Source organism: Alosa sapidissima, chromosome 7, assembly GCF_018492685.1.
Source record: "Alosa sapidissima isolate fAloSap1 chromosome 7, fAloSap1.pri, whole genome shotgun sequence".
Lineage (NCBI taxonomy): Eukaryota > Metazoa > Chordata > Actinopteri > Clupeiformes > Clupeidae > Alosa > Alosa sapidissima.
This window is the reverse complement of record NC_055963.1, coordinates 16,823,784-16,844,245: the sequence shown is the minus strand read 5'-3', so window position 1 is coordinate 16,844,245 and position 20,462 is coordinate 16,823,784. Positions and strand designations below refer to the sequence as shown.

The following is a 20,462-nucleotide window of genomic DNA, read 5'->3' as shown; positions in this document are numbered from 1 at the left end:
CCGCTCTGTTGTTATTGCTAGGTAATTTTTGAATGTTTCAAACAAACAAACAAAAGAAAAAACTCACATAGCACCTTTAATATTTCCTCATAATGTTTTGCAAAAAGGATATCTAACAGCAAATTTCAGATGCAGGTGTGTGCTCAGTCAGCTAAAAGAGAAATATGTTGTGTACACACAGGGGGCTTTCTGGAAAAAGAAAGTGACACTTTAGCTGTGAATGATGAAAAAACAGAGTGTAACAGAAAGGCGAGAGAAGTAGCTGTGGTTGGTCACTTCCTGTTCGCTGTTTTTGTGTGCTGATGCTAACACATAGAATTAGGAAGAGAAACCCTCCTGGAGTCTACTCAAACCAGGGCCCTCTACAGTCAGACAGAAACTGTGTGTGTGTGTGTGAGAGAGAGTGAGAGAGAGTGAGAATCTAACAGCAACAAAAGACAGACAAAAGACAGAGAGAGAGACGGAGAAAGAAGAGACACAGAGCTTCCTTCTCACCTGACCACAGTTTGGTGAAAGTGACCTATTGGCAGCAGGTGGAGGTGTCAGTGCAGAGGAGGATGAATCGTAAGTCCAAAGCTAAGAGCCAGGCGGCGGTGGAGAGCTTGCCCAGCACACTGCTCACTCCACAGGAGCAGGACCAGCTGCAGGAACTGCTTGGCCGACGCTGTGCGGTGAGTCAGAAAAGGGATGAACATGTGTGATACCTGATAACCTCATGTCTATGTAAAACTAGAAGTGAATGTGGTCACTCTTTTTCTGGATGTTATCCTGTCGACTATCTACTTCTACGTCAATTATATTCAACTACTTTGATTTATGATTAAGGTTAGGTGCAGGATTTGGTTAAGGTGATGTTACAGTAAAATAAAGACTGAGCTTGAGTTTCAAGCAAACCCTCTGTTAAGTCTCTGTAGGTGTGCTATCCAAATAAAGTGTTCCCAAATGTAATTGTAAATGACCAGCCATCAGGCTTCTTAATTCAGTCCTCTCTTGTTGCAATCAGTAAATATGGTGAAGTGAGGTGATAATAACTGAGTTAACATTCAGTCTGTAAATGTACAAAATGTTAGGTTAAACTTGCCCTACAATCTATAAACGTGCAAAATGTTAGGGTAAAACTTGCCCTGCAATCTATAAATGTGCAAAACGTTAGGTTAAACTTGCCCTACAATCTATAAATGTACAAACATTAGGTTAAACGTTGAGCAAGGCACCTAACCCCTCACTGCTCCCCGAGCGCCGCTGTTGTTGCAGGCAGCTCACTGCGCTGGGATTAGTGTGTGCTTCACCTAACTGTGTGTTCACTGTGTGCTGAGTGTGTTTCACTAATTCACGGATTGGGTTAAATGCAGAGACCAAATTTCCCTCACGGGATCAAAAGAGTATATATACTTATACTATATACTTAAACTGGCCCCATAATCTATAAATGTACAAATGTTAGGTTAAACTAGCCCCGCGATCTGTAAATGTACAAAACGTTAGGTTAAACTGGCCCTGCCGGTCTGCTCCTGTGGCTCTCAGTGCCATAACACCCAGCAAATGAGCCTCCTTTTGGCATCGGGCTACAAACTGTGCAAGTGTTACAGCATGACAGAGGTCAGAAGCAGTCCACAGCACACATTTGAGATCTTCCCCTCTGGTTCCCGTTTTAAATATCCATTAGCCCGAACCAACAGATACAAACACTCCTTCATACCATCTGCTGTTCAGTTACTGAACTCTAGGACACGGAGATAACCCTCTGCCCCATACACTTCTTGTTCTATTTATTATTTTTAATTCTGTGCTTCGACTTATTTTAATTCTGTGTTTTGACTTATCTTGTGGAAGCGTGTGTGTGTGTGTGTGTGTGTGTGTGTGTGTGTGTTTATGTGTGTGTGTGTAACCTTGCATGCTACCTCTGCAAAATAATTGCCCTTCTGGGACAAATAAAGTGTTACTACTACTACACGGTCACTCATATAATTCTATCACCCAAAAATGTCACTGTGGTTATATCTAAATAGAAGATAGAATATATTTTTAGATTTAAAATATATCCAAAAAACAGTTGAGAAGATATACCAAGGGAGAGTTCAGGGTAGTAGAGGCCTATGTTCACTTGTGATGACATACAATTTGACACATTTAAAGTTTAAGACCAGTATAAAACAGCCACAGTGAGCTTCTGAAGAGTGTAATGCTGTGCTGTTCTGTGATGCTCAGAATGGAAATGAGGTTTCAGCGATTTTATACAAGCATTCACTATTACGTTCAAGCATTTGCACATCCATGGACTATCCAACCATGACTTTTTGAAGTGGGGAAATATTTTATTACTTGTGTATGTACATTTCTTATTTTTCATAAATAATCTGATCAAGTAGAACACACAGGTACACTAAGAGCATTTTTGAAGTGGGGAAATATTTTATTACTTGTGTATGTACATTTCTTATTTTTCATAAATAATCTGATCAAGTAGAACACACAGGTACACTAAGAGCATTTTCATCACTACAATCTCTAACAGTCACAGTCAGGTGTCAACGGAAGGGTTATTTAGCGCCTAGATAACTGTCAACCCGAACTGAAACACGCATCAGCATTTTGAACAAACATCTGTAAACATCCTTGACAATGATGAATACAGACATTGCCAAAAAGTTCTGCTTAAGTTTATTTTCTGATGGAAAATGGCCCTCTCTTTGCATCAGACAACCATCAAAGTCAAACCTCCATTTTGGTTGTTTGGTTGTTGTTGTGGAGGAAGGTGCCACTACCGTATGTGAAGTGCAAACTGCACTTCAAAATGGCTGCAAGAGTTTCACTGGGCCAGTGCAGCATGAGGAGAAGAAGGTGACAGCCACATCCTGTCATTTTAAATTTAGTGATGCTAAGTGATGTCATTTTAAGCTCAACCATGCTATGCATTTCTCATCTCCTTTGTCATGGTGGTAGACCTCATGTTTCTGCCCAGATAGTGTTGTTAGACAGGACTTGGCCCCTGAGTATCGCTGGTATTGAAGAGCTCGGCCCAGTTCTATGTGTATTTACTTAACATCTGATGCTGTCAAACCAAAGCGAGTTTTCTGTTCAGTTGCATAATGCACCTTTGTTTGTGTCTGTGTCTGTAACTGGGTTGTGATGTGAGTGATGTGGTTTTTTAACTAATAAGACCTCAGCCCAACCCCCCCCCCCCCCCACCTCAGCTATGCTCTGTTTGCTCTGATGCCTGCCACAGGAAGTGCACTGCAGAATCACCACTGCACACCCTCACAGTTTCATCATGCCCCCTTTATCAGTGTCAAACATTCATCAGGTGACCACGTCAAACTGGTGCAACAGACAGATGACCAGAGCACAGGGTCAGACCAGAGCCTGTCAGAAGAAAGCAGAAAATCTTTAACGAACGGCAGCGGACAAAAGTTAGCACGTTGGCATAATGGAGTGCACAGTCACTCTCACTTTAGTGAGCAGTGCACCAGAAATCCTCAGAAAGCAGAAGACAGTCTGGGCAGGGTGAAAAGGTGATAAACTGTAAGCAGAAAGCACTCATATGGTTTTTGTGTACCCTCGTTCAGAGAAAGAGAAAAACAGAAGCAAGAGAGAGAGAGAGAGAGAGCAAAAAAATAGTTCTTTGCCTAGTTCTTGGCCTCGTCATTGCCTAATAAACCTTTTCATGTGGAGCCATTGATCTTTCTACCAGTGGCCTGCACCTCACAAAAGAATCTTTGGTGTGCGTTACATGCACTTTTCCTTCTTCTATGAATGTAACACATGTGGCGTCCCCCATCCCTATTGCAGCCTCAGTATGACAATCAATTTATCAATATCAAAATGTTAGTATCTATTGGTTGGTTAAGAACTGAAGTGTTATTTCAGTTAGCCTATTAGCTGGTTTGATGCTCATTGAGCTCAATGCTAATCAAACCAGCTAATAGGCTAACTGAAATAACACCCATGCCAATCTCTAGGTATGGTGAAGGGTATGTGATGATGTGGGGCTATTTTAATTCCAAAGGCCAAGGTAACTTTATCAGGATGCACAGTATTCTGGATCCATGAAATAACTGGCCTTTAAAAATAAAAATCTGCCTGTCTCTATGGGAATTTAACATAGGGGTGGGAATCCTTATGACCCTGTATTTTAAGAAAGAACATTTATTTATTTATGATACATTATTCATTCACTAAGAAAATTGGTGTCCTTAAAGGTTAGATATTTCCTAATTTTTCACTTAAGGCATTAAGATCAATTTCCAAAAGATGATTTTATATTCCTCTTTTCAGTCAACTTTAGCATGGGTGCCAATACTTTTGGCCATCACTGTATGCATCATGGCTGCAGAGCATTGTGGTTTCGGTAGAGGTGGGCACAAATACATCAAAAACTATTTACAAATAGTTTAGTTACAAACTACAAATACTGGCTCATAAAATGTAACAAAATAAAATACAAAATACTGATGTGAAAAATGCATTTAATTAAAATACAAGTAATTAATAATTTGAAAATACAAGAATACCCACACAATAATCATGGTATATCAACTATTAAAAGAAAGGCATATTATTGAAAACGTATCCCAAAAGACACGGAATACTATTTTCTGATTGGCTGGCAGAGGACTATTAATTCTGTACATTGGGGCTAACCAATGAATGTAGTACGGGGCTAACCATTTCCTGCATTTTCCTTTTTGTGCTATAAATGCATGCCTATTGCCTACATACATGACTGGCAACATGGGGGACAAACAGAGTAACATCCTGTAAGGTGTCCCGATATACAGAATTAATTAACTTGGTGGAGTAAACTCTTTTTGCATCGGGGAGGTCTTTGCATCCGTCTACTCCAATATTTCTGCATACCTCGGAGGATGTTATCCCTTGCATAAATCCTCATGTCCAATCCATTAAGTGTTTTTAATGCTGTCCTGTAGTGCACATCAGCTATACTCAAGGTCATGGGGTCAAAGGTACAGTATATGTCCTAATGTTCTCCCTCAGTAGCTTACCTGTATCGTTTTCATTTTAGTCTTGTAGCACTTGACACACCTGACAATTCAAGCTCCTAAAGTTAATTACTTTTTAATTTTTTTCAACTTTCAATGTTTTAAAGGAACACGCCACCCAATGTCAGTAGTAATATATGTTCTTACCTTAACTTTCAGGAGTTGATTCATACCTCTCCTGTGTCGGTACGTGCACTCAAATGCTCTAATGCGCCAGACGTAGAAGTATTCAAAAACATCCACGTTTTCCCGACTTAAATACAGTTACACGAGTAGTTGATTAAAATGTCTACGGTCAAACAACATGAAACGTGGCGATTTTCCAAGCGAATAAACAGGAGAACTACGATGTGTGGCGCAATAGCACTTGGGAGTACTTCGACCTAGCTTAGTAATATTAACCTTAATTAATTTAGCCTTTTAATATAGCCTATTTGCTGCATTGGATCAGTCTTTCTAGAACAGGCAAGAGCTTTCTAGCCTCACGTCAACAGCTTTGCATCACCCATATACATTAAAACAACCAGCGGATGGTGGGCGGGTGCGGTTTTGAAAATTGGTCAAAAAACTTTGGTGCTGATAGATGGCGGATGGATGATACATTTTGTTATGCAGTTATGGTTGAAATAATAGCCCATCAGCGCATCTCTAGTGTGTGTGTGCCTCTCTCTCGCTCAGAGAGGAGGGGGAGGCCGATCAAGCATGGATTCTAAACTCTGTAGTGGATAGGATCTACAATTAGGTGTTAATTAATATTACTATGCTAGGTCGAAGTACTCCCAAGTGCTATTGCGCCACACATTGTAGTTCTCCTGTTTATTCGCTTGGAAAATCGCCACGTTTCATGTTGTTTGACCGTAGACATTTTAATCAACTACTCGTGTAACTATATTTAAGTCGGGAAAACATGGATGTTTTTGATTACTTCTACGTCTGGCTACGTCTGAGCCCGCTAGCATAGCAACATGCTAACACATTCGTGCCGCGCACCAGAGCGTTTGAGTGCACGTACCGACATGGGAGAGGTATGTCTCAACTCGTGAAAGTTAAGGTAAGAACATATATTACTACTGACATTGGGTGGCGTGTTCCTTTAAGGGGATGATGAAACAGATGAGACAGATATAATGCTTTTAAGTTGTCTACAGGGTGCACACACACAAAAATGGATTTACCCATGTTGACCATTTTGGCTCCCTCAGTTGACTTTTCTTTTAATTTTTTCCAACTTCAGACATGTCCAAAGGGGATTGTTAAAGAGAAAAATTGGAATTAACACATAAGTTGGTCACAATGTGGCATACTACTGCATGAAAAAGGAATGATGGGTTTCCTTCCAAAAGGGTAATGAAATTAGTATTTTTATGGACAAATCACTACTTAGGTCAAATTTAGAGCTGAATATAGGGATTTGCCCAAGGGATATCATCGGGCACCCACCCTATTCTTATGGAGTAACCCCTAGGCAACAATAAACAGCAAAGAAAAAAAAAACTTTAACCGACAAATCCAGGTTCTGGCCTTGGGCTCCCGGACTATGATAAGCATAGTTATAGGTAGTCTGAGTGATGACATTTTGGCTTATTAGACAAAAATGACAGATTTTTCTTAAAGCGATGGTTCGGAGTAATTTTACTCTAGGGTCCTTTGCACCATGACCCCGAGCCAAACACCCTCCCAGAACCTGTTTTCCCTTGGTCGAACCCTGGTCGAGTAGCGCTGTCAGAAACTAATGACTTTCTACAGGTGCTAATGGAACCAACTTAGTATCTCATAAATTACCCCACTAATAATTCCCAGAATGGTACGAAACGTCTACAGTAGTACAACTATGTTTTTTACTAAAAAAACGAGGCATTGGAAGTACACCAGGAGTTTATTTAAATAATACTTGCCTGATAGCTTCTACTCTGCTGCTATCTACCGCTGCGTCGACGTTACTTTAGTGATTTGGGAAAAGCCCGTAAAAGTTCTGGCAGGAAGTGATTACATCAAAGTTTTTTGGTATATCCAGTTTGTAATATTTTTTTCCCGAAGTGTTTACAACTTAGTGTTAACTAATAATTGTTGCAAACTGGTACTACGAACAAAATATTAGTGCATTCCTGGATCTACATCCTTATGCATGCTTCCTGCCAGGACTTTTACGGGCTTTTCCCAAATCACGGAAGTAACGTTGACGCAGCGGTAGTAGTAGCAGAGAGTAGAATCCATCAGGCATGTGTTATTTAAATAAACTCCTGGTGTACTTACAAACTTTTCAATGCCTTGTTTTATGAGTAAAGAACATACTACTCTAGAAGTTTCTACCATTCTGGGCATTATTAGTGGGGTAAATTACGAGATACTCTGTAGGTTCCATAAGCGCCAGAAAGTCATTAGTTTCTGACAGCGAGGGAAGGGAAAACAGGTTCTGGGAGGGTGTTTGGCTCGGGGTCATGGTGCAAAGGACCCTAGGGTGAAATTACTCCGAACCATCGCTTTAAGTATTTAAGTATTAGAAATACAATCCCTCAAAGTATTTTGTTACAAACTACATTAGATTTGTTCCAATCCTGCAAAATACAAATGACAAAATACGCTACAGCAATTAAATACATATTTAAAATATATAATTAAAATACTGCCCCTTCTGATGTTTCGTAGCCCGTGTTAACAAATTAGGGTATTCACACTGCCTGCATAAGACACGTGTCTTCATTAAAATATATGAAAATCCAGACATTCTACAGCTGTCATATACAAGCGTTCCATGTGAAACGATCCTCACAGCCTGTCTCATGGGCCCTCTTTTGCTGTGGTCACTAGCTATAAGGCCCGCTCATGCATAAATAGGAGTTTAAAAGACTTAAAAAGAAAACAAAACAACAAACATGAATACGTAAAAACAACAACAAAAACACAATGAATCATTATAAATAAGCAAGAGACGAAGGGTGATCTTGAGCGTGAGTTTGAGGAGTTAGAAGTGACTCTGTGGCTGTGCTCTCTCCCCCACCCCCTTCTCAGTCCCTGTCCACCACGGTGGCCCAGCTCTTCATGGCTCTGCCCAATAGCCCCGGCAGCTGGAGCCTGCAGTACACCGGCGTGCTGTGCTTCATCAAGGACAACCCGCAGCGTTCCTACTTCCTACGTCTCTTCGACATCAAGGTACCAGCACCAGGCCAGGGCAGCAAGCAAGCGTGTGGACATTAGGCCTACGATGTCTGAGTTTGTCTATTTCAGCCTATTGTTTATGTTATGTCTAGTAATGTCTAGTATGTAACTGCACATAGAGATAGGAGAAATAAACTTTTGTTCTGCCATGCAGCCATTGTGGTCTGAATGACAATGAGGTTCCATTTTGACTGACAATCAACACTCTCAACTCTCACACTGCACTCTCACACTGCAACACTCACACAACTCTCACACTGCATTTATATAAGAGGAACCATAATTCAGTTTATCAAAACCTCCCAGAGGTTTTCTTAATAAACCACGGGCAAAGTTTCACATACACAAATTAACTTGATAGCTGGCTTTGAGAAAACATTATTAACCAAGGTACTGTACACTCAATCCAAACAGTTAGACAGTTATAGGGATATTTTTTGGGATTGTGGGGACATCAGGGCAGGGTTTGGTCCATATCACAAACACACATCAATTCCACATCCCTGCTTATTTTGCACAATATACTCAATATCCATTTAGAAGCCTTGGTGTCGCAAGTTATTGGGGACACTTTGCCCGTGGTGTTACCATTTCACAACAGCATTCTTCCCTGATCTCCTCTGATTCTGGGGCCAGAGTTGGACTGACATGATTCTGGAGCCGGAGTTAAGGGCCGTTTACACTAGGAACGAGATAACTATAACGATAACGATAACTATAAAGATAACTTTAACAATAACTATAAAGATCACTATAACGATAACTATAAAGATCACTATAACGAAAGATAACTTTAACGATAACACCGTCCACACTGACCATGACAAGGGAAGTCTCTCCTCATGTTGATGAATGTGATAGCTATGGATTCTGATTGGATTTCAGCTCTTTATCGTTTTTCAAAATCGCTCAAAAAGTGATCTCCAATAATATTCTTCTTCATGGCGTTATCGTTATAGTTATTGTGTGGACATTGTCATTTATATGCACATTCATAGCAAGAAAGAATCTTCTTTGTTGTTATTGTTATAGTTATCATTCTTGGTGTGAAAAGCTCTTTAGAATGACATGATTCTGTAGACAGAGTTAGAATGACATGATTCTGGAGACAGCGTTAGAATGCCATGATTCTGGAGCTGGAGTTAGAATGACAGTCTTGTGTTACTCAGACAGGAAAGCAGCTCTGGGAACAGGAAGTGTTTGACCAGATGTCTTACCGTCGGACGCGGCCACACTTTCACACCTTTGCTGGAGATGTAAGTATTGTCATTGTTACTGTAAGTTTTCTGATGACTGCATTTATTGACCCTGTATCTTTTTACAGTATGTTACACTTTTCTTTCTTTGACATGATGCCTGTAAACACTAAATGATCACAGTGCAGACATGCATTATAAAAAATACAGTATACAGCAGTGCTTTCTCTTACGAGCATAGATTCTTAGCTTCTGGACAAAGTACTGAATAAGTCAAATTAAATAGCCCACATTTTGTATCAGTTAACAGTGATGATACTAGTGTGGTTGTGGATATATGACGTGTGAACATGGCTCTGTCCCCTCACAGGTGTGTCAGGTGGGCTTGAATTTCGCCAATCTGCAGGAGGCCGAGAGTTTCTACAACCATGTTGATGACAAGATCTCTCAGAGAAAACACAGACAAGGTCAGAGAGTGCAGTCACTCTGAGAGAGAGAGAGAGAGAGAGAGAGAGAGAGAGAGAGAGCTTTATTTTAGGGAACACACGTTAACAATCGTATATGTACTAGTGCTCAACAAGGTCTGTATTAAGCATCATTGGACATTTATTAGGTCTTTATTGAATAATTTCTTATTCTTCATCAATAGATCATTCATTCTTGGTAAATCCTTGGTAAATTAGATTAGATTCAACTTTATTATCATTGTGACAGAATAGTAACATATTGAGACAAGGCTATAAAGTTTCTATTTTGATCCATATTGTATATCACTAACCCTGGGTCAAGTTTAACTAGCTGTTTATTAAGAATTTACCAAGGATAAATTACCTATTGATTACGAATAAGAAATTATTGAATAAGTACCTAATAAATGTGTGGCACTATAGTACATATACACATATGACTAATGTATTATTGGTTAATATTGTGTTCCCTAAACTAAAGTGTTACCCAGAACTCTTGTTTCTCTTCCACACACCAACTAAATGGGTGACGTCTTTCCCAGTGCTTTAAAAAGACTGAGACAAGAACAGAAAGCAAAGATAACAAAAGGGGTCTTTCCTCTTTTTCAAACCAAAGAAAAACTCCTTAATTGACTAATTCAATACTGTAGAACAACACATTTCCAATTGTATTAACCTTTGCCCTAAGCCTTTGCTTTCTCTTAAAAGGAACGAATTGTCTTTCTCTTTATAGGGACAACAAAAAACATTGCTTTAATGTAACATAAGTGGCCAAACACCTAAGCAATACTGTGTGCAGAAGTAAAGTGGAGCATTCAGCAAGTTAGTTAGATCATCAGGTTTAGTACGTCATCAGGTTTTTAAATCATTGCCGTGTTTGAGAATAAACAAGTTGAACAACAACAACAACATGTTACATGTATAGCGCTTCACAGGGAAGGGGGAACCTCACTAACCACTACCAATGTGTAGCACCCACCTTGGTGATGCATGGCAGCCATTATGCACCAGAATGCTCACCACAGCTTGAAGTGGAGAGTGAGGGAATGAATGAGGTTAACTCTTTGCCAGTTGATGACAGGAACAGTAGAATTTCTTTTGAGTGAGAGAGCCATGAAGTGGATGCCAGGCATCAACAAACACTACTGGCAAATGGTACAAAGTGCAGGGTTGGAGACTGCTGGTTGACACCAGAGAGCTATTTCAAGTCAGTGTATTGTGTTTAATGGAAAATGATAAATGTTAGAATTTATCCCCAAGACTACAATCAGACTAGATGTGATATTGAATTTAAGTGCTGTTTACTTGGTGGCTGACTTTAGTAAGTTAATGATTTCCTTTGAAGATGCAATTGAGGAAGCCTTTGAAAGGAAGAAGTAAAAGTATGTAGAACTGTAGCAGAAGTGAGAGAACTAGGTTGGTAAGCACACCAAGACAGTAGACAGAAGATAGTTCAAGGTTTTGTGGGTAAATAAGCCAACTTAGAAGTTGTGTGGGTAGATAAACCACTATACTTTTGTACGTTTTTGGTTTTGGAACAAAAGGATCTTTGAGGTTACTCAAAAAGGAGTTGTTGAGAAGCTGCTAAAAACCAAATCAGTGGTTAAGGCTTCAATGGGCGGTGGTAGTCCTTAAGGAGCTCGGTTAGCATGGTATGCAGTAGCCACAATTGTGGGTTCAATTCCCAACTGCCACCATTGTGCCAGAGGTGCTCCAGGGAGACATAAACTTCAAGGGAATATCTGAATTCCTCATTTGCATATAGAACCCTGTTGTTGTTGCTGTTTGGTTAGCAGGGTTTGTATCCCTTACCCTGCCAGTAATCCTGGGAGGCTCTCGCCACCCCCAAGCCTTCGCTCACCCCGGATAGCCTGTGGCATGCCATGAGATCAATGTCCAGATAATTAGGCAGTGAATCATTCATACATTGAGATATGCAGGCAAAATCTTTCAGGCATATACTATACATTGAGATGTAGCTGTTATTGTTCAAAAAAGGGAAACATTTCCAAGTAATGTAATGGTGTCACTCATCTAACTTGTGGTATCCTCTTTTTTTTCTAGAACGTGGAGATTTGCCACCTGCACCTGGTCAAAATAGTAAGTCCAACCCATTCGATCTACTCTTACTCCCAAAGTTATTTAACAATAGCAACATTTAAACATAAAGTATGGTAAATAGTTTTAATGTTTTAAATAATAAATGGAATTTTATTGTTTGCTTTTGTAGTCGTCATTGAGGTTTCTATGATACTTTTTGACACGTTATACAGTAAACTAAATCTGAAAATCTAAATTTTATAGAGTACCAAAGCCATTACATCACGTTGTCCAGGCAACCAGATTTTTTGTTCTAAACAACCGAACCTAGATGGCGTTTTTCTATTGCTTTGCTGTGTTCTTTCTTTGAAAACGAGAATAAATCCATTTCAAGAGGGTAAAATCACTACAGATCGAAACATGATTGCATTCAGGAGTGAAGCACTGCACCATGTTGACAGCGGTTTACACAACGTTAGTTTCAGTTTTTAAATAAAAAAATAAAGATAATCTATTCTCAATAATTGCTTCAATACGCAAAAAAAAAAACTTTCCTTTTTTAGAAAACTTTGGTCTGGCCTAGTATTTCACGTTGTTGATTTGGTTTGTGTAGAACAGAAATTTGTTTGCTACGGAAATGTGACGTCACACTTTAGTACTCTATTAATTAAGCTTAAAGATCAACATAGCAGGTAACATAGGCCAAGATCAACATAGCAGGTAACATAGGTTCAATATAGGAAGCAAGGATGCAGAGTTAAGTCATCTAACGTCTTTATCTCTCAATCACTCAGATCGAGGACTGCCACCCCTACCCAACCAAAATGGTACAGTTCAGATTATTTTGTTTCTCTGTGACTCCTTTCTATGAGGACACATTGTCTTCCTGTCCTATGTCTTAGGTGGTCATTCTGTCATGTGTTTATCCTACAGCCAAAATGCCCATGGCCACCATTGACATCCAGAACCCAGACATCCATGCCTCGTGGCACCGCTCCGTGCCTGTACCCGCCGCTTCCGCTGTCTCCAAGGGCAAGAAGGAGAAGAAGGAGAAGAAGAGCAAGTCCAAGAAGAGCTCCAAACTGTCCAAGGCTGACATCGGAGCTCCCAGTGGCTTTACGTGAGTATGGCGAGAACACTGTGGGCCCTAATTTTTTTAATCAGGTATAGGTTAAGTATACTTGCATATACAATGAATTTGCATTTATTTCAGCATTTATCCCATCCATGAATTAGTGTAACACACAGAGCACACAGGGAACACACAGTGAGGTGAAGCACACAACGAGCACACAGTGAGGTGAAGCACACACTAACCCAGAGCAGTGAGCTGCTTTGCTGCAGTGGCACTCGGGGAGCAGTGAGGGCTTAGGTGCCTTGCTCAAGGACACCTCAGCCGTGGATGTGGGCATGGGAGAGCAGTGCTCAACCACTTCCCACATTTTTCCCACTGGTCTGGGATCGAACCGGCAACCCTTTGGTTTCAAGCCCAAAGCCCTAAAGGCCACGGCTGCCCCAAATTTAATGCTGGGCAAAATTCCAAGTCAGTCTGTGAGCAAAGTTCTTGTGCATGAACTAACAACATTATGTGGCGTAAGACAGCTTTTAGCTGACCCACCATTGATTGTGCTTAAAATCTTTCTTACAGTATTAGATTTGCAAATAGATTTTGCATAGTTATTAAGCATGTCTTAGTTAGACTTTAGACTTGGCACTTTGCTCCAGGGCTCTGTGCATGGGGGTGGAAATAAGATGATAGTGTTGGTCAGTCCCTGTGCTGCACATATTTTATTGCCCTAGGGATCAATAAAGTCTATCTATCTATCTATCTATCTATCTATCTATCTATCTATCTATTTTCATTCAGGCACTTTAAAGTTTCTGTCATAATCGAAGGACTGTGCCTTTAAAGGTTCAGTGCCATGATTCTGACAGGCACTTTAAAGGATCAGTCCCCTGATTCTGACAGGCACTTGAAGGTGCAGTCCTGTGATTCTGACAGGAAAGTTGTTGATATTTGGCTACTGATATTACACCCCTCCCTTCTGGGCTCATAAACCAATGCACTGATTGGCATGAGTCATTTATCGCTTGGTCTGAGACACTGTGTTTATTTCCCATAGAGTTAAACTGTCATTGAACTGTACTGTACTGTCACTGTCAACCATGTTCCCTCCCCCGCTATAACACAGCTATGTAAACATCCTGCTTATTGTATGTTTGAGTTCCCTGACTGTCAAGGGAACGCCTTTATTTTAACCATATTGCTTATTTCAACTGCTCCCTGCCTGTGCACTCTGCTTGTCTCTCGGTCACCTCAGGCATGTGTCTCACGTTGGCATGGACCCTAATAACCTGGACCCAGACCTAAAGAAGCTGCTGTCCACCGCTGGCATATCCGAGGCCGACTTGAAGGACGAAGAGACAGCACAGCTCATCTATGACGTTATTGAGCAGGCAGGAGGCATGGACGCGGTCAAACAGGTGGTCAACCAAGGTGAGGAGTGGACACAATGGACATCTGGGAAACTTTGGTAAAAATGTTAACACACAAAGTCTGTCCTCAGAACACCTTATTCACTATATAGGCCACTACATAGTATAACATTTAGGCTTTAAGAAGGACCCAAATGCACGACAACAGATAGAGAAACTAGGTAAAGAAGAATCTCTACTTATGGACATGGACATGAGCGACACCACAGCATGTGGACATGAACACAACAGGCTCAACAGATGAACTTATTTGGTCAAATCAGTGTGTTTCATGGTTGAACAATGATATTCATCAGCAGTATTATACTATAATAACTGGGATTTTTTTGTTAGTTTTTCATGTATTCATGTTAGGTAGTCTTTCCATGTGAGGCTTTATCTCCTGCTGTGAACAGGTTCGGCTCCACCTCCACCTCCTGGCCGCCAAGGGCCCCTTCCTCCCATCCCTGGCTCCTCCCCCTCATCTGGTCCAGCCCCACCTCCCTCTCGCGGTCGCTCCGCTCCTCTACCCCCTGTCCCAGGAGGTGGTTCTCCGAGGGGTGGCCCTGCTCCTCCTCCAGGGCGTGGCACGTTGCCCCCCGTGCCCCCCGCCTCGGGGCGTCGACAGTCCCTCCCTCCACCACCCCCCTCCTCCGCCCGCCCATCTCCTCAGCATCACTCACGCCCATCTCCTCCAACGACATCACATCCTGGCCCACCTCCTCCTCCTATGTCACATCCTGCTGGACCCCCATCTATGTCGCGTGTGCCCCCACCCCCGACCAAGTCGCTCCCGCCCTCACCTTCCTCCGCCCCTCGTCCCCCCATGACCCCGTCCCATGCCCACCCTGCAGCTCCCCCCACCCCTCCACAGCCTAACAGGGGAGGCCCTGCCCCACCTCCCCCTCCTCCCCCTCCTCCCCCTGTCCCGGTCCAAACATCCGCCCCACCTCCACCCCTGCCGTCTGGGAGGGCTGGCCCGGCACCCCCTCCACCCAGCTCTGGGGGCGATGACGAAGGCGACGGGGGCGGGGGAGGACGAGGGGCTCTGCTTGACCAGATCCGGCTGGGGAGGAAGCTCAAGACGGTAAGGTCACTTACAAGTTCGCTCAAACACCACCAAGTGCTTTTTAAATTTCAGTTCAATGTATGCAATTTTTCACTAATTATAGATTTACATGGACCTTGATCTGAATACATTCTCGAGCATGCACGCACGCACGCACGCACGCACACACACACTCACACAGACATGTGAACACACACACATACACTACACACACACATACACACACACACACACACACACACACTCACACAGACATGCACACACACACACACACGCACACTTGATAACAGCTGATAACTGCACATGGCAGCAACTGCACATATCACATTCACACAGCCTTTGTCCCCCACCAGACTCAGTTTTGGCTGCTCTTATCACATGCCACATACATCTAGACTCCCTTATTACACAAATGCCCAGATGAAGGCCTCAAAATGTGTCTTTAACTTGCTGACCTGTGCTATCCAAATACACAAGTACTACCATAATTTATTACTGTAAGGTTTATACATTGTTTTCACTAAATGTATTCAGCTGTGCGGTTAATACGGGACAGGCTACACATGGGAATGCATTTCTTATCATCATTCTCCTTTCTGATTACGTAGAGCACGATCTGATTCTAATTCATTGGGCTACTGGGCAATGTGGTTATACTGCACATGGGTGCAGTCAACACACAGTGTGACATGGGAAATTACAGGAAAGGGTTATGTGGGCCCACTTTCACAGCCAGAGTTGAGTTTGTGTAGTAATATCTGTTATTAGATATTTAGGAACTGAAAATGAACCTCTTGTAACCTAAACGATTACTCATGCAAAGGTTATCTTTGAGCATGTCTACATTTGTTTTTAGAAAGCATCTTGCGCGATCCAATCACAGGTGGTCAGCCAAGGCACATCTCCATTTACACATGTGTATTACACACGAGACCTTGCTGTTCACTTGTGTTTAGATGCCGTTCCTGCCAACGCCATATTCATTAGAACTCCCATTGTCCAGGACACATTAGAACACATTAGAACTTCCATTGTCCAGGACACATTAGAACACATTAAAACTCCCATTCTCCAGGACACATTAGAACACATTAAAACTCCCATTGTCCAGGACACATTAGAACACATTAGTGGGGGGAAATGTGGCACAACTGGTTACAGCGCCCGTACCATGTTCGGGTCCATGTATCCACGAGGTCCGGGGGTCCGAGTCTGACCCGGGTCATTTCCCGATCCCACCCCGTCTCTCTCTCTCCTACCTGCTTCCTGTCACTCTCTCCCCTATCGTGTCAGATTAAAGGCATAAAAGCCCCCCAAAAATATTTTCAAAAAGAATACATTAGCATTTACAGAACAAAAGATATTTGGTCACCTGAGTCTCAGACCACCTCAACAATGTATCCTGGTGATTGTTTACACTTCTGATCGGACCACTGAAGATGCATTTTAAAAACGAATGTAAACACAGTCTTACTGAGCTACAAGGACTGCAGTACTGTATGTGTGTCTGTGTATTTATACCTTAGCTATTTAGGTAGCTGTGTATGGTGTACTGTACGTGTGTGGCCTATGTGCGTATGGTAACCTGGGCTGAAGATTTGCAGTGGAAGAGGAAGTGGTATTGTTGTAGTCCTATGATGCATATCTGAGCTGGACGTGCTCATTAGCGTCACCCCCTCGCCCCCAAAACAGCACAGAGCAGGGTTTTTACTGTCGACTTTAATGTCACTACCTTTGGAATCACTATTTCGGTTTGCTATATAGTTTCATAGTGGTCCTTTTATGCGGTTTTGTCAGAACAGTGGTCCCTGGGTCACAGTCAGTTCTCATGGTTTTCTCAAGTTCAAGCAACTCACCCACCCGTCCTCCCAGGCTATGAGTTTCACACATAATGCCTTCCCTTCCATGCATCCAAAACCTGTAAATAACTGTCCAGTACAGCCAGGCTTGTGCCACATCCCAGCATGCCTTTTTCAGGAATACCAACAAACGTCACCAACAACAACCTAAAAGCACAACTAACTTAGATGCAGGTTTCTTGGGAGCACACAATGATGTTAATCCCTCTCCTTCTCTCCCCTTCTCCCCTCAAGTATGTTCAAATAGCTGCCACTTGCCAGGCTGCCATCATAAAAAAAGAGAAAATTGCTCTTAATGCCTTGCCTGGTGAAATAAGAGTTACATAGATGAGACGCCTGAGCTCAAGTAACTGATAAACTAAGTAAAAAAGTAAAGTAGATCAAATAAGATGCCTGAGGTAAATGAACTGTTTAACGTCTGCCTCCCCCAGGTTCCCAACAGTAACGACCTGCCACCCCCTCCCCCGGCGGACTCTGGGGAGGGCATAGTGGGGGCCCTCATGATGGTCATGCAGAAGAGAAGCAAAGTCATCCACTCCTCAGGTAAGACTTCAGTCTAAAATACTGCTATCACCACTCACTTCTTAGTTAAGACATCAGTCAATGATGACAGATAGGTAGAAGAATAACAAAGCCATCTACTCAGGTATAAGTACAGTATAGTATAAGTATAAATACTCTTTTGATCCCTGCATTTATCATTAGTGAAACACACACAGTGAGGTGAAGCACACACTAACCCGGAGCAGTGAGCTGCCTGCTACAGCGGCACTCAGGGAGCAGTGAGGGGTCAGGTGCCTTGCTCAAGGGCACTTCAGCCGTGTATGTGGGCATAGGAGAGCAGAGCTCAAACACTTCCCCCGCCCACATTTTCCCTACTGGTCGGGGATCGAACCGGCAACCCTTTGGTTACAAGCCCAAACCCCTAACCAGTAGGCCACGGCTGCCCCTCCTAGGTAGGCCTAGAATGTCTCCAAATATTTAAAAGTAAAATCACCTATCACCATTAACTCCTCAGTTAAGACATCAGTCAATAATGACAATTAGGTATGAGAATAACAAGGTAACAAGGTAACAAGATAACAACTTTGGTATCATTGCTATCTCCATAAACTCCTCAGTTTAGACATCAGTCAATAATGACAGTAAGGTAGAAGGATGACAGTCATCTACTCCTCAGGTAAAGCGTCTCCAGGTATGTTTGAAGTAAAAAAAAATGCCACTTACATCCGAGCACAAGTTCATCCTAGGGGCTGGACAGAAATATAAGCAAGACGAATGAAAAAGTATAAATTCTGTACACTAGATGATGCTTCCAAACTACTTTAAAACTAATGTAAAGTTTTTATGTTTTATTTAATTAATTAATTAATTTATTTTAATCACCAACAAAACATCTCTAAATACTTATTCCGCCAGTGAAGTCATCAGTCGGTCATGGTGATTCCTGCTGGTTATGTGAGAGGTGTGGAGGGCATTCATTTGATCTGCATGAATAAAATATCTCTGAAATGAGTCCCATTCAAAACCCAGTCAAGACATCACTCAGTCATGATCATGTGTAGAAAAATTACAATTTTATCCATACTGAGGCACAATTGTGAAGTAGTGGTCATGCAGTTCAGTATGAACCATAGAGGTGGTCATGAACTCCTTTCCCTGAAAGCTAAGCTGAGGTCTTTGGATTTGAATAGGCCTACTTGCTTTTTAAAACAATGTACAACTTCATAATACTTTAAGAGACTTAAGACACAGGTGAAAGCATTTGCTTAAAGACTTACACACATTAAAAGTATTTGACCAATGTGTAAATGTCTCCCTGCAAAGATTGGTTTTTGTGTAGGCTACACATTTGACCCTGTTAGTTCCTGTAAAAAATCGTTTAGCTGGTCTGTATTTCCTGTAGTTCCTGTAAAAAATCGTTTAGCTGGTCTGTATTTCCTGTAACATTAAAGGGTTTGGGGGCCATTTGACCTACATAAACAATAAAGTCGTTAGGCTCGGCGAGCTCTGCTGAATGAATGTACGATTTAGCAAGTAAGGGTCGCATCTATCTGCTGTCCATTTTAGGATTTAGTTAGTGTAAAACAACCATGCGGTTTCTGTCACCCGGTGTGCTTCAATGCCACGTAGGCCTATTTGACCTACAGTACTGTACGTACGTGTTCGCTATGCAAGCTTAGGCCTGTGGAGTTTATATTTACAGCCTACATCAGGCCTAGTTGCTAAAAAGTAGATGTTAATTCAGCTTAATCTACATACCATGACATTTGTATCAATGTCTTTTTCGTCTTTATACAGATGAAGGAGAGGATGAGGATGTGGAGGATGACGACGATGATGAATGGGACGACTGATGCAATCTCATACCTTATTTTCTTTTCCTTTGTTCTTCAGTCCATCTATCACTTCACTTGTTTGTTATGTGTCACTTCCTTGTGCACCCTTTTGGTAGACAGGACACAAGCTAGTCTCCATTTTGTTGTTTACTCTCGTGTGGTTCTCCACTGAAATGGTCAGCACGGTCTGTTACAATAACACTTACAAACACGTGTGCAGTTAAGAAAAGTGGCCACATTAGAGTGATGGTCAGTGTCTGTTCTCACTGTGTTTCACATGTTCACATCATTGCTTCTTTGATGATGGAATCATATATATGTGTTGAGTAAGCTATTGATATTCTATTGAATCATAAGTTTTAATATGAAATAGCTTGGTCTTGCATAATGCTTGCTTGCATAATGTTATGTTTGCCATGTTTTGATAGACATGACAAAGCAAACTAAATGCATCCATGGATGCTGTTGTTTCAGGCGATGACATGTCCAAAAGACCACTCCAGGGGACTTCAAGAGATAAAAAATAAAAAATGAATAAAAAAATGCACATGCATGTGTCATAATCGACATGATGACCTAGGCCTAATAACAGGAACACCGGAGACGGTGTGCGTAGGTTTAGAATTTCCTGGCTTTACGTGTGAAATATTTTGGGAAATATAAAGCAGATGGAGGACACTATGGACCAACCTTATACGTTTTAACACGTTTAACACGTTTTAACAGTGAATGTTTGAATGATAAGCATTGGGAGGTCAGAACCCACGTTTGTTGCCCCCTACTGGTCAAAAATATTTTCAGTTTAAAAAAATACAGTAAAGTGTTGTAGAAGAGCAATAAGCTGAGATAAATTGTTACATT

General features: G+C 41.7%; 1 protein-coding gene across 1 annotated transcript; it reads left to right on the top strand.

The window, feature by feature from the left end:
* Nucleotides 1-326: 326 nt before the first annotated feature.
* On the top strand, nucleotides 327-20,384 carry LOC121713068 (wiskott-Aldrich syndrome protein-like). The gene is made up of 11 exons (XM_042097351.1): nucleotides 327-671; nucleotides 8,010-8,150; nucleotides 9,326-9,412; nucleotides 9,723-9,819; nucleotides 11,884-11,919; nucleotides 12,654-12,686; nucleotides 12,793-12,979; nucleotides 14,181-14,356; nucleotides 14,751-15,421; nucleotides 17,694-17,805; nucleotides 19,564-20,384. Exons 1-11 carry the CDS (start codon nucleotides 558-560, stop codon nucleotides 19,617-19,619), a joined length of 1,710 nt encoding a protein of 569 aa, XP_041953285.1. The 5' UTR covers nucleotides 327-557; the 3' UTR covers nucleotides 19,620-20,384.
* The last annotated feature ends 78 nt before the right edge of the window (nucleotides 20,385-20,462 follow it).